Below are 13,943 nucleotides of genomic sequence, written 5' to 3'. Positions count from 1 at the left end.
GCAGAATCACACTTTGGGCAATGTGGGAGGTGATCTCCAGGGCCAGACCTTTGGGAACGATTTGCTGTTGTAAAATACAGTTGAGAGTATGGGTGCTCCCGATTTGCTCGTGTAATTTTGACTGCATGCAGTTGTGCTTGGACACTCTAATGCCCAGCGGTGCAGCTCATTGGCTCTTGGCGTATGAAGTAAGTGTAGCTGTGTGAGCGAAGGGGGTTGCAAAGGCCCTTGCATTTCTGGGCATGTGATTGTGCATATTCAAACAGGCTTCTAGCTGCATGCAGGGGGGTAGACAAGGGGCACACTGGAGCTGATCTCATTCCTGGGGCTGAGTCCTGGGGAGTGAGGCAAATTGTGTCCCAAAAAGGGTGAAGGGCTCAACTCATGCTGCTGGGAGCAGAACACATAGTTCAGGGTCTGGCTGTTTCGGCCTTGATGCTGAGATGTTCTGTGTGCGCTTTTCCCTCCTTGCTGATGCCTTATTGTCTGATTAGAAAGCTCCTCTGAGCCCATTCACTCTGGGTATGTCTACACTACCCCGCTAGTTCGAACTAGTGGGGTAATGTAGGCATACCGCACTTGCAAATGAAGCCCGGGATTTGAATTTCCCGGGCTTCATTTGCATAAGCCGGGCGCCGCCATTTTTAAATCCCGGCTAGTTCGAACCCCGTGCCGCGCGGCTACACGTGGCACGGAGTAGCTAGTTCGGATTAGGCTTCTAATCCGAACTATCTGTACTCCTCGTGGAATGAGGCACGGGGTTCGAACTAGCCGGGATTTAAAAATGGCGGCGCCCGGCTTATGCAAATGAAGCCCGGGAAATTCAAATCCCGGGCTTCATTTGCAAGTGCGGTATGCCTACATTACCCCACTAGTTCGAACTAGCGGGGTAGTGTAGACATACCCTCTGTCCTGGGACATGACTCCTGCTAAGAAGTTAAGAGGAAAAGTGACTTGGGGAGTGTCCAGGAACACCCTCTCATGCTGGAGATGTTTGGCTAACTGGCAGGGGGAACAGATACTGTCCCCATGGTGTAAGGAGCAGTGAAGAGAAGGATTATTTAGGACAGTACCGGCAGAGGCATAATTAAAAGAAAATGTATGTGCATTACCAGGACAAACTTGCTGGCAGTGAGAGCTGTTAGGCTGCGGGATAGGCACCAGGAGAAGCTGTGGAAGCTTAATTGCTTGCTTGAGGCACCTCAGATTAGCCTGGAGAAAACCCTAGAAGATGGCTCAGATAGGAAATCTCAGGGACCCGCAAGAGCCATTTCTGTACTTCTGAGAAGAAGGGATTGCAGGTGGCAGGGAGAGGAAGCCCAGAGCTGGTTGGAACAGGTATTGCGGCAAACAGTTTGCTAGCAGGGAAACATATGCCTTGCACCAAGTAGTGGTAATTGTGCATGTAAATTAGGCATGCGGACGTGCTAGCCTTTTTGGGCGCAGTGCTGCCAGGGCACTTCTCGGAAACAACGACCCTTGAAGGGCCCTGATGCAGTTTTTGTTGGAGCAGGAATTGACGTGGTGCAGTGGTGGGCAACCTGCAGCCCGTTGGGGGTTTTACTTGTGGCCCGTGAGATATTTTGTTAACTGTTGCACACATGCAGGGTTGCGAGATTCCGCTGGTTTCCATCTGCCTAGGTTTTTCAACAGCATTACTGAAGTGGCAGGTATGGAAAGCAAGGGCACATGGAGTGAGGTGTGTGCTGACTGCACACAACATTGACTGTGAGAGTTGGGTGCTCCCTCTGCATCCAGTCAAAGCGCTGCTGCTGTTCAGTTGGCACACCCGCCAGTCTAGGTGCGCAAGCGCAATTAGCAGAACTAGCTTGTCCCGGGAGACCGTCTTGGTTCTGACAGTCTGGCAGCCCACTGAGATGAAGGAGAGCCACTCATGCGGCCCACTCACTAGCCTAGGTTGCCCATCACTGACTTGGTGTCCTCAGGTGATGCGAGCTGATGCTGGTGATCTGGTGTGAAGACAAAGAGGGCAGGGCCTCTTGTCTCTGGCTGTCCCCAAATAAGAGCTTCCCGGCACACACATGGCCAATGGCAGCAGGAATGCAGCTAGCAGGTACAATTTGTACACTCGCTGGCAGACCCATTTGTCCCCCATTCCTGTGTGCATTGTGCCCACAGTCTTGCCAAGGGATGGTACCACATGGGTACCCCCATGATGGATCACACCTAGCGATGAAGCTGCGCAGAGGGATCTGACAGCATGTGACTCAGAGGAGCAAAGCAAGCTGGGAAGTTGTCATTCACAACTGGGAAATTGCCTATGGCTTCTCACTGTGCAGTGCAGGTGTAGGAATTCACCTGGCTCTAGGATAGGACCCCAGGGCTGTGCTCTCCTCCTGCCTAGGTGTTTCCTGGCCTGGCCTCTGGAGGAGGAGATGGGGATGGGCGGCAGCAAGGGAATCAACAGGCCTAGTGCTTTCATAGGGCCCTGCAGCAACATTCATCAGATGCTTAATGAGACACCCCAGGGAAAGGGAGAGGGGAAAAAAAATAAGAGACGAGCATTGAAAAATGCACGGTATTAGGTGCCTGATGAGCTAAATCTCGTCAGTAAGGCACTGTGAGCATTTGCTGGCATGGCTCAGACTGCCTAGGGCCTATTCCCCTCCTCCCCACACACATGCAAATGTAGCGCCACACAAACGTTCCCTTGCATGCTTCCTCCCGCAGCTTCTTCTTAGCTTGTCGTGCTCCTGCGCAGGCACTTCTCCAGAAGCGCTTTCCTTTGTCACTTTGTCATCCTCACAGAGTTGGCCTTGGTGCAGCCTGAAGCTCAGGCACATTTGCATTCTAGAGTGGAGCTGCCTCTGTGCCCATGGGCAGGTTACAGAGAGGGGACCCCCCACTGGCATGTCCCTGGGCCCCTCCTTTATTTTGCTTCCTGTGGCAATCTGGGTGGGGTGCTCAGGTGAGGCCTCCCCCCCCCCACACACACACTTGGAGCTGAAGCCTTTGGGCTTGGGCAAGCTAAGGCTTCAGTTCTCCCCATCCCCAGGCTCGTGCAATAATTTTTGTTGTCAGTAGGGAGTCACAGCGCAGTGAAATTTGAGACCCCCCCCCCCTTTCCTAGTGGAACCATGTGGGGCAAGGTCAAAGAACCCCTACAGTTTCCGGACAGCATCCCTCTCCCCGGGCTGGTTGGGAGGAGGTGAAAAGTGGTGGTAAGGGGAGTTTAACCAGATAGGGCAGTGGTTCCCAACTTTTTTGATACCAGGGACCGGCAAACCCAGTCACAAACTTTTGGCGGACCGATAACATTTTATTTGCATATTCATCATGCAGATACTGAATATGCCAATATGCAAATAAATGTTGCTGGTCCGCCAAAAAGCCCCAGCTTCCAGAGTCCCCCAGTGCCAGCCCTAACCCCTAGAGCCCCCCACTCCTCCACTACCCCCTAGCATTAGCCACTGATCCAAGTCCCCTGCACCCAACCTCCACAATGCCAGCCTCCCACCCTCAGAGCCCCCCCCAGGCCCTCAGTGCCAGCCTCCTGTTTCCAGAGTCCCACTGCACCCAACCTCCCAGTCTCCCCCCAGTGTCAGCCCCCAGTCCTCAATATTAGCCCTGCCTACAGAGCCCCCCAATGCCAGCCCCCCGCTTCTCAGAGCCCCGCCCCAGAGCCCACAGTGCCAACCCTCCACACCTAGCCCTGCGCTGCCTCCCAGCTGCCAGCTGAGCACTGCTGGGTCCTGGCTGCTCTAAGGCTGCCATGCTGGGCTCCACATGGCTCTCTTGCAGTGCGAAGAACTGCTTCTGCATCCAGGAAGAGACCCCTCCCCTGCCCTGCCCGGCCTGGCAACAGCCCAGCCCCCGACACGCACACGGGATCGGCGATGTCTGTGGCACAAGTGACAGGGGCGGGTGCATGTTTCTGGTGGCTCCTCCCCAGGCCGTTAGCAGTTGGGGCCGAGGGGTGCAGGATCACTCAGCCTGCGCGTCTCAGGCTCACATCACGCACCCAACAACCAGGTGGGACTAGCCCCCTGGTTTGAGTCAGGGAGCCTGGCTCCCCCTGCACAACTCTGACTGGAGCTGCCAGCTGTGGCACCCCAGGTGCACCTCTGGTGCAGGCCAGAGCCAGCAAGGGAGACCCCGTGGGAGAAGCCGGAATCTGCTGTGGAGGGGTTCGGAAATCGTAGGCACCCAGTGCGGCTCTCTGGGGCCTCTGACCTGATCCTCCTCAGTGTTCATAAAAGCTGGGATGCTCGTGGCTGCGAAGGCTCCACTGGCTGGGCTGCGTGGCTGCCGGCGGAGCTGGAACTGGGGCTGTGGTAAGGCTGCCCCAGCAAGGACAGCGTCACCACATCCTGCTGCAGCACATGGAGCTCCCCAGTGGGCGGGGCTCATTAGCATCTGGGGGTGTGGCCTAGCAGAGTACCGCCTCCTGCCCGGAGGGGTTTGCAGCTCTCCACCGGTCTGCAGACCAATGGTTGGGAAGTGCTGATATAGGGCTAGGATGGTCTATCCCACAGGATGCTTGGCAGGGTTCCACTCACCGTGAGAATGGGATCTGCTGCAAACAGCTGATTGCTGGCTCCAGATCCTGGCTGCTTTCTCACAGCAGCGTGAGCGCATCATGGGTTCTTTGCAGATCACCCATGGGTCATGCAGTCCAGCTACACAGGGAGATGGCAAGCAATCCGGCACTGTCTGTCTCTGCTTCTGCTTGGAGTGGACCAGAGAGTCAGAACCAGGAAGAAGGAAGGGGAGAACAGTTTGGCCTAGAGCTATTGGTAATGGGCTACCAAGCCTCTCCCCTCCAGCACACTGGCTTCTTTTAGGGATGTAAAGGGTTCCCCAGGTGATGCTTACTGGGTAACCAGTTAACTTGCAGCCTGGCCGGGTCCATCACACCACTGGAGGGAGGTGCTTTGGCCAAGGCCTGCTGTGCGGCAGCAGGCCCAGCTGGGTTGGAGCAGCCCCCTACCTGCGGCACATTGCGGCAGGACCCCAGTCTGCCGGAGGAGGCCCACGGCATGGCAGGACCTGGCTGGCTGGAGCAGCTCCGCCACCTGTGGAGGGCGGGGTTGGTCTGGACCCTGGTTAACCAATTAAAATTATATCGTTTAACCGGTTAATATTTTTAAAGGGCATTTACAGCCCTGGCTTCTATTTGATTGTGGCAGGGAGAGACTAAAAATCAGTCCCATCTAATGGCCCTGTGGTGACCTGTGTGAGATGATCAGGTGGTGTCAGCTCCGCCACAAGACAACAGAGGTCTGCAGCGTGGAAAAACCACCATGATTGGCACTAATTGTTCCCCCTTGCTGGAGATCTCAGCAGAAAAGCCAAGGATCGTACCTGTCATCCTTAGAGGGGGTCTCCACAGGCCTGGACTACTTCCTCCAGGCTGACAGCCTGTCACCGTTCCAGAGTGCTAAACTCACTTTAAATGATCAAATTGGTTAATTAGTTAATGTCTCTCCAGCCCTTTGCATACAGAAAGCCCTGGATTCCACATTCATTTTATTTCAAAAGGGGGATCTGCGGAGCCGCGCTGGGCTGAAAAACGAAATGGGTCAGTGCTCAGGGGTGACATTCTTAAAAAGCAATCTGCTACGGCAGCAGGTTCCTGTAGAGAGTGGGGCCGGACTGCTGGCGAGAGGGAGAAAACTACGTGCCGAGAATGGAGCAGTAAAGCAAGCTGTGACCACGAAGGCTGCTCCAATTTATTCTTCATCTGTGTCACTTTCCCGTGGCTCAAAGTTTTCCAGGCGCTTTTATAAGCAATCAAAGGAAGGGACTCCATTTCTTTACTCTCAGGAAAGCAGGCAAAGGAAGTGAACTAGAAAGGCAGGCGCGTCTCCACAGGCTGGATTGGAATTGCTGAACGGGCTTGTTGGTTTACGGTCATTATTTTGCTTTTGCGTTACGAGGCAGCTATTAATAAACAGCACGGCACCCACACTGGGGCTCTTTCTCCCTCTCTCTCTCTTTTCCAAGCTGACTTAATGAAGCCAAGTTTGCAAATGAAACATAATTTCAAAGACAGGCGTGTTGTCGGAAGGTCTGGGGATGATGTATGCCTGTTCCTGCTCGTTAGCAGCTGTCTCTTTAATTACCGCAGATGCTAACGAGATGCTAACAGCATATGGTGACAGGGAGAGCAGCCGCACTTTGCACCAAAGTACAATTTATTTGTAAGGCGGACGGGTGGGGATGGGGGGCTTGTTGGGTGGAAGCTGTTGGAATTTTTTCTAGCTCCCTCCCCTTTCCTGTCCCTGTTTGGTTGGGCAAAGCCTGCTTCTGGGAGGGGCATGCAATTCAGGAAGGTTCAAATAGAGGGGCACTATGTGAGCAGTGTCATCGCTATAGGACTTGGCTCTACCCTCTCCTACGCTCCCACTTCCCTGCTCTCTTCGATCTCCTTCCATCTCCTCACCACTTCCATTTGCCATGACCCAGTACGTATCCATCCCATCTCCTTTCACTCCTCCACCCCTCTCCCAGAACCCCTGGTGCACAAGGGGGCATTACTTGCACCCTTGGCCTGGCCTTGTCTTTTCCAAGAACGTTGCAGTTTAATACATTTCTATTGCGTCCCCTTTTCATGCCTCACTCTCCTGTAGCAATGCCCTTTTCTACATGTGTTCTCCCAACTCCCCTCTTTACTGGGCAGTAGTGACTGAAAGGGTGGAGAGAAGTCTGGTAGCACATTGTTTAACAGTGCGGACATGCCTTGCTTCCTAGGCAGGCAGCGTGTCTGGCCAAGTGTCTGAGTGAATGGAAGGAAACCCCATCACTCAGACCAAACTCCGCTAAAAATCCCGCTGATGAGGTTGTCAGTACCTTCTGTCTCTCGAATTTAACTGTGGTCCCCACTTGTCACTGTCATATCAGTGTTTCCCATGTATCCTTCTGTCCGGCCTCTCAAAGAAGGAGCAATCCTTGGCCTCACGCTTTGTAATCCTGGCGTGGGGTCCATGGTGCTGCCCCTCCCCATCTGGCAGGATGTCCAGTTCATGGGTGGTTTCCTGGGGCTAGCTCAGGCCCTAGTTCAGGATTCTCCACAAGGGCAGAAAATCCAAGATGTCTGACAGACCTTATCCAGTTCAGATGTAGAGGGGCGCTCTGAGCTCAGACTAGCACTGCTCCCTCTCTGGTCTGGAGCTTCGCCTCTCTGCCTGTGTCTCCTCGCCTGCAAAATGGGCTCCCTCCTATCTGGGCAGGGTCCAGCAGCGAATGGCTGGAAAGCATTGTGGGAACGGGCGAGAAAAGGAAACAAACAGCGGCTGGTTCGGAGGGCGATAAACGGAAGGAAATTGCCTCCATTTGCCCCAGCTGTGGAGATCACAGCGGGGGTTGAGTTTTGTGCAATATTTTAGAGCCAATGCTCCTCAAAGCATTTGACAACCTAGTGTTTGCTGTTGGTTCCAGAGCTGTAGAAAGGTAGCCTGGGACGATCGAGGCATGTGCTGGGGACGGTATTTGAAAGGCCACACGCTGGTCCGTGAGCCAGTGATTGATCCTGAGAGGATGAGACAGACTCCTGCATTCTGCTTCTCCTTGTAATAACGGAGGGCTTCCTTGCAGAGTTGTGGTTGGTGGCTGGTGCCCTCTCACCTCTCGCTCTTCCTCCCTCCCCTTGCTCCACAGGAGTGTGCTGGAGAACCTCTCTTTATGCTGTACTGCGCCATCAAACAGCAGATGGAGAAGGGACCCATTGATGCCATCACTGGAGAGGCCCGCTACTCGCTGAGTGAAGACAAGCTTATCCGGCAGCAGATTGACTACAAAATGCTGGTTAGTGCAAGCAGGAGCCTCGCCCAGGACTGGTTCTTGCCAGGACCCCTAGGTTCAGGTATTTAGCGAGGTCTTTAAGGCACCCAAGGTACTTTGCAGAGAGCTGTTTGTTGTCTCCTTTTCTCTCTCGAGCATCCCTGGTAGTGCCTTCCACCCTGAGCACATAGTTCTCCCGCGTCCTGGGCGGGGGAGGAGGGAAGTGATAAGGCTGGCCCTGGCAGCAGAGCTGGATGGCTGGGTGTAGTTCACCGATATACTGTGGGGCCAGGCAGAGATGGAGGGGGAGGAGAGGATATTGAGCACAGCCCAATGGTTTTTGGAGGCGTGACAAGGGCATCTCTGCAGAGGGCTGAGATGGCTGCAGATATTATAGATCTTCCCTCTTTTCAGAGCCTGCAAATAGGTACTAGTTCTCACCGCCTCCACCCTGCCCATGATTAAGCCCAGTGCTGACTCCTGCCTGCTTATCTTCCCTTGGATTGCTTTGGAGGTGGCAAGACATGCTACCTCTAATTTTTTCCATCCAGATGCAGATTTTTTTCCACCCACGTGCAGAGTAAATGTTGCATGTGCACTGAGACATGTGTGAATGTGCACCACCAGTAGAAACACAAAACTAGCTGTGTGTGCTCTGCCAATCAGCTGGGTGGCATTTGAACCTCTCCTGAGTGGCCACATGAGCGCACAACTTCCAGGGAACACTGTGGGAGACAAGGGGTTGGTTACCTTTCGATTGCCTATTATCCTCAGCTGTGCCAGTGTAGTTCTTCAGTACAGCCAGCAGTAGTTCTCCATCTCCCTGCTCAGGGGCATAGATTTTTCACACCCCTGTCCAATTTAATTAAGCTAGCCTAATTGTCTAGTGTAGACCAGGTTTAAGATTATGTAGGACAAGTCTCCCTGAAGCCATCTATTGCTTTGTCCCATCAAGACAGCTGTGAAGTTGGAACTGCTAATTGTTCCATGTTATGCTCTCCAGAAGTTGGGGACAAGGCCTTCCCCTGCTTCACGCTCTCATGGCCTGGCATCCAGGCCTGAGCGTGGCTTAGGATTGCATAGTTTTATGGGTTTGCTCTAGTTTGCTGGCGGCTGGGATCTTGTCGATGCCTCTCTGCCTTCCTGGGGCGAGGTGGGGGGCAGGGGAATGCTTCAGAACCGCCTCTCCTCAAAGTGATCTGTCTGGGCTGTGGAGGCACAGCCCGTGGAGAGCTGTGAGACCTGTGCCCTGGTGCTATGTTCCTGGCCAAAGGCAAAGTGCATCCCATCACACAAATCTCTCTGCTTCCCTGTGCTGCACAGACGCTGAACTGCGTGAACCCTGAGAATGAGAATGCCCCCGAGATTCCCGTCAAGGTTCTGAACTGTGACACCATCACACAGGTGAAGGAGAAGCTGCTAGATGCCGTCTACAAGGGGGTGCCCTACTCCCAGAGACCCAAGGCAGGAGACATGGACCTGGGTGAGATAAAGAGACAGAGGCATTTGCCAGAGGGGTAGGTCAGAGGGAGCATAAATGTTGACTAGAAGAGCCCAATGCGGGGGCGCTCAAGCCAGTCGAAGTGTTTCCATAGGACCTGGAGCTCAACACCCCAAAGGAGGTGTCCTGTAGAACACAAGGCCTAGCAGGGCAATTGCATTCTATCCTGTCTTAGTCCACCACTGCGTGCCATAGAGAACATGTATCCAGTCACTGTGGGCTAGGTGTACAATATGTTTCGTACCAAGCAGTGCATGGTATACACGGCTGTGTGTATGATGGGAACAGCTTGGTGTTAAATGCTGCACACTGGCATGCAGGAGACCCGGTTGTGCTTTCCAGTCCAGGACTCCTACCCTCCAGGCTGGCAGTGAAGATCATACTTTTGTCTTCGAGACGGTGGGAGATCCACACATCTCCCCACAGAGACCCCAGGGAAAGGTTTGAAAGGAGCATTAACTGGAACTCCAATTCAGAGGAGGAGCCATTCGGTGCAGTTGGGCTGGCATTCTGGTGCTGGTGGCTTTGACCTCCAAGCAATGGATGTCAAATACGGAGGAATCCTTAAGGTGTCAACAAAGATGTGAGGAACCTGAGGAATAAAACTGTGAATTGTAGCAGCTGGAGGTTGATGGATTAGAAACCCCTCTGGGTTGGTTTGTGATCTACATTCCTGGCAGTGGGTTGAGACTGGAGCGGAGGAGACCAGATATGGTGACCCATCCCATTCCCAGTGAGGGGCAAGAGGATGAAGAATAAAGGAGTAAAGTTAGTCAGGGATGCCAGGCCCAAACTGGCATTATTTATTTCGGAATAACGGGCTTGCTGTGTAGACACGCACGGAATAACTGACATTCTGAAATAACGCTGCCGTGTAGACATAGCCTAGCTGTTTGTGCCAGGGCTTAGGGTCCTTGCTCCTTCTCTCTCCCTCCCGTTTGTTTTGCGTCCCGTCTAGAGTGCTACTAACTCCCTGCCTTTCTCTTGCATTGGTGCAGAGTGGCGGCAGGGCAGGATGGCCCGAATCATTCTGCAGGATGAAGATGTGACCACAAAGATAGACAATGACTGGAAAAGGCTCAACACCCTCGCCCACTACCAGGTCAGGTCGCCCACAGAGGTAGGGCAGTGGGCAGTTGCCAGCTGCCAGGGAATTTGGCCTAGTCCGGGTATTTGAAGGTTTAGTGCTCTTCCCTACCATGGTGTGAGAACTGGATTGGCTGCGAGTCCATGTTCCTCGCTTCTAGTGCTGCAGGGAGACTTAGGTGCACTGCCCAGTTCTGGGAATAGCCAACACCACCTGTGAGCCTCACAAAGTGGAGAGGAAGCTGCTCATCTCCCTGCCCAGCAAGCCCACCGGTGAGTGAGAGAGGGGGCCATTATCTGTGGGTCCTGATGAGCATCCCATTTAATGCTTCCCAGCGTCTCTGTTGTGTGAAGTAGGTGAAGGGTGGTTCTGGTTTGCATTCGCTGGAGATTAGTGCTCTAGAGCAGCAGTGCGCAATCCTGTCTTCCTGGGGGATCGCAGAGCCGGGCTGGCCGCCATTTTGTTTTCCTGGCTCAGTGGGGGGAGTGGACCAGCACTTTAAATTAAAGGGGTCGCGCTTTTTTTTTTTTTTTTTTTTTTTTTTTTTTTGTTTCTTGTTTAACCAACATTTTCCTGTGAATAAAAAAGGTTGAACACCACTGCTCTAGAGGGCAGTACAGGGGGAAGGAGCTGAGGGCTTGCTGGGCCATTAGTGAACCTTGAAAGCTAGTGGTTTCTCGCTGCTGCAGTGGTGTTCCCCTTGCTGTGCATCTCCATGAATCACATTCTGGTGTCTCTGCTCTGCCTTTAGGTGACTGACGGCTCCTCCGTGGCACTGGTGCCCAAGCAGAACTCCGCGTACAACATCTCCAATTCCTCCACCTTCACCAAGTCGCTCAGCAGATACGGTGAGTGCGGGGGAAATCCTGCAAGCCTGCTCTCTGGAGCCAATGGGAACAGCCCTTCCGGACAAGCCAGGGACTAGAGCTGGAGGGTGCGTGGGCAAAGACACAGAACAGAAAAGGAGGCAGGCTACAGTATGCACCATGTATTGAAACAAGTACCACCCACTTCCCTGGTCTCTTGTGCCCTCCCATTTGCTTTGGGCTCCATTCAGCCTGAGAGCACGGCCTCCAATAACCACGTGCCCTTCTCCTTTATTGGTGCAACCTGGTACAGAGGGGGAATGTGCAAAGAGGGAGAGCTACTAATAGGGTTGCCAGATGGTTGAAACAAAAATACCAAACACACCCTCCCCTCCAAAAAAAAACACCAGGAAAAAATTCTGTTGAAGGGAAAAAAGGGGGGGGGGACCAAAGTTGTTGAGGAAAAAAAAACCCAGCATGTCCCTTTTAAGTGCAGGAATAGGAACAGGGGAGTAGTTAAGCACTAAGACCCAGGGGAAAGCATTGCTTCCCCTAGGTCTTTTTTGCCGACAGCCTTGGGGATCCAGGTAAGCTGAGGGGGGAGGAGGGCACTGAGTGTTTTTAGGGTTGCCAGGTGCCTGGCATTTTTGCCTCTTGGCCAGGGAAAAATTCAGAAAATACCGGACTTTTTGGGTGTCCATATTCTCTGAATTTTTTTACCGGACAGGAGCCAAAAATACCAGAGTGTCTGGGTGAATACCGAGACACCTGGCAACCCTAGCAAGTAAGGGATCCCCTTCCTAGACAACAAAAACAGACTGCAAGTTCAAATAGGCACTGGGACACCTGATTCAGGGAGGGTTTGTGTAAGAGAATTTCAGGTCCACAAGAGGTGCTGTGTAGGCGGCTTGTCGCCTGAAGTCCTTCCTGCACCCCCAGAACAGAAACAGTACAAGAAGCTGCAGAGCAGCTTTGCTCAGGCTGTCCTGCCAATGAGCCTCCCTCCTGGCTGGAAGTCACCGTTCTGTGTGCTAAAACTAAAGTGAGAGGCCAGAGTGTGGACGCAGTTGTGCTATGGACAGCTGTCTGCTGTCTCCACTGAACTCCCTTCGCATGGGACACTGAGCAGGGGACGTCAGATGGTAACTGCTCCTGCTCACCGCTGACCAGGCCTGAAGTGAACCTGGTGACTGAGCAGCATGCACGGCCCTATCAGTCTGCCCTGAGCCACCCAAGTCATCAAGCTGTGTGGTTGAATTCTGGGTGCAGTGCGTGTGAAACAGTTGAGTGTGGGATGTGTGTGAGCGCATTCATGTGTGGGTGTGTGGGTGTGTGTGAGCGTGTGGGTGTGCATTCGTGTAGGTGGGGGGGTGAGCGTGTGGATGTTCGTGTGTGTGTGTGTGTGTGTGTGTGTGTGTGTGTGTGTGTGTGTGTGCATTCATGTGGGTGCATGTGTGTGCGGGCCTGCTGAAGGGAAGGGAGGAATAGGGGAAGCAGGTGAGGATGAGGGTTTTAGAAGGAGGGAAGGGAAGGTCCCATTGTGTTTGGTTTTCCCACAGAGAGCATGCTCCGGACAGCCAGCAGCCCCGATAGTCTCCGTTCACGGACCCCCATGATCACGCCTGACCTAGAGAGTGGCACCAAGCTATGGCACCTGGTGAAGAATCATGACCACATGGATCAAAGGGAGGGCGACAGGGGCAGCAAGATGGTCTCCGAGATCTACCTGACCCGTCTGTTGGCCACCAAGGTACAGTTCAGGGAAGCATTCACAGGGGGAGGAGAGGTGGGAGAAGGGGGTGCTGACTGGGAACCATTCCTGGGATGCCCTTGGTTGTGCCACCCAGCCAGCTTCCTTGCCTGGGTGCAGCACAGGTTCCACACAGATAATACTGGCTCATGCCTTTCATGTCTTCTGTGGACAGGGAGCAGTCTGGAATCCTGTTCATGCAGCTCCGGGGGCTCCCTTTCTCTCATCGCCCGGCAGCTTGGCCCCAGAGGTCTGCACCTCCCATCCAGTGGAGTTCAAAACGTGCCCCACCTGTCCTGTTGCCTCTGAGTTCCACCAAGTGGCTCTGCCCCTCTCCAGTTGTCTCATAGCCCACCAGATAACCCTGCCCTGCTGTCTTCAGACTCAGCCCCAACCAGTGCCAAGTGCCACAGTGGGGCTCAACCCCCATTCCTGCTGCTCGTCCTCTAGCCAAGCGCTCGCGTTTGCTGTTGGTTCCAGAGCTGTAGAAAGGTAGCAGCACTGATTCCGTCTGGCCGAGGAACTAGCTGCCAACACTTCCCGCCCATCCTCACGTGATCCAAACACTGATTTCCCCAGTGCCCGTTGTTCAGGTGGTGAGAGTTTTCATTTTACCAGTTCTTAGCTTAGGACACAAATGCCCCAGATTCTGCCATTGCCACATGTCAGGTCAATAGGAGAGGCAGACCAAGCCCTACTGTTGTGCTTTGAGGGGAGAGGACCCCGTTAATTGCAGGAGCTGAGATGCACATGCTACAAGGTATTTCTTCTCCTCCGAACCAAACCCCACCACCAGCCGTAGCAATCTGCTCTGGACTGTTCTGTTTCCAGTGGCAGTCTGTGGAGCTGAGTGGCATGTTAGAACAAGCCTGGAACATTCAAGAGCAAATCAGATGTGTTCTGCCCACGCTGAGCTAATATAGTCAGTTACACAGCAGGTGCTTGCTATCTGGGGTGGAACTGGTGCATTGGCAGCAAAACAGAGACATTAAATTGTAAAGTCTCGGGGGCAGGGACCATGTCTTGTTTCTTTGTATGGTGCTTAGCTCACTTTGT

At 53.5% G+C, this 13,943-nt stretch overlaps 1 protein-coding gene across 7 annotated transcripts in view; it reads left to right on the top strand.

Annotated features, from left to right (window-relative positions):
* Positions 1-13,943, top strand: part of PLXNA1 (plexin A1) — a 356,246-nt gene that overhangs the window by 315,641 nt on the left and 26,662 nt on the right. For all 7 annotated transcript variants that reach the window (XM_075938786.1, XM_075938783.1, XM_075938782.1 and 4 more), the window contains 5 exons: positions 7,621-7,767; positions 9,067-9,226; positions 10,243-10,346; positions 11,083-11,179; positions 12,697-12,887. In XM_075938786.1, coding sequence (XP_075794901.1) covers positions 7,621-7,767; positions 9,067-9,226; positions 10,243-10,346; positions 11,083-11,179; positions 12,697-12,887 — 699 coding nt within the window. The remainder of the gene's footprint in view (positions 1-7,620; positions 7,768-9,066; positions 9,227-10,242; positions 10,347-11,082; positions 11,180-12,696; positions 12,888-13,943) is intronic.

This window comes from Pelodiscus sinensis, chromosome 11 (assembly GCF_049634645.1).
Source record: "Pelodiscus sinensis isolate JC-2024 chromosome 11, ASM4963464v1, whole genome shotgun sequence".
Taxonomy (NCBI): domain Eukaryota; kingdom Metazoa; phylum Chordata; order Testudines; family Trionychidae; genus Pelodiscus; species Pelodiscus sinensis.
The sequence above is the reverse complement of the archived record's forward strand: the minus strand, read 5'-3'. Positions and strand labels throughout refer to the sequence as shown.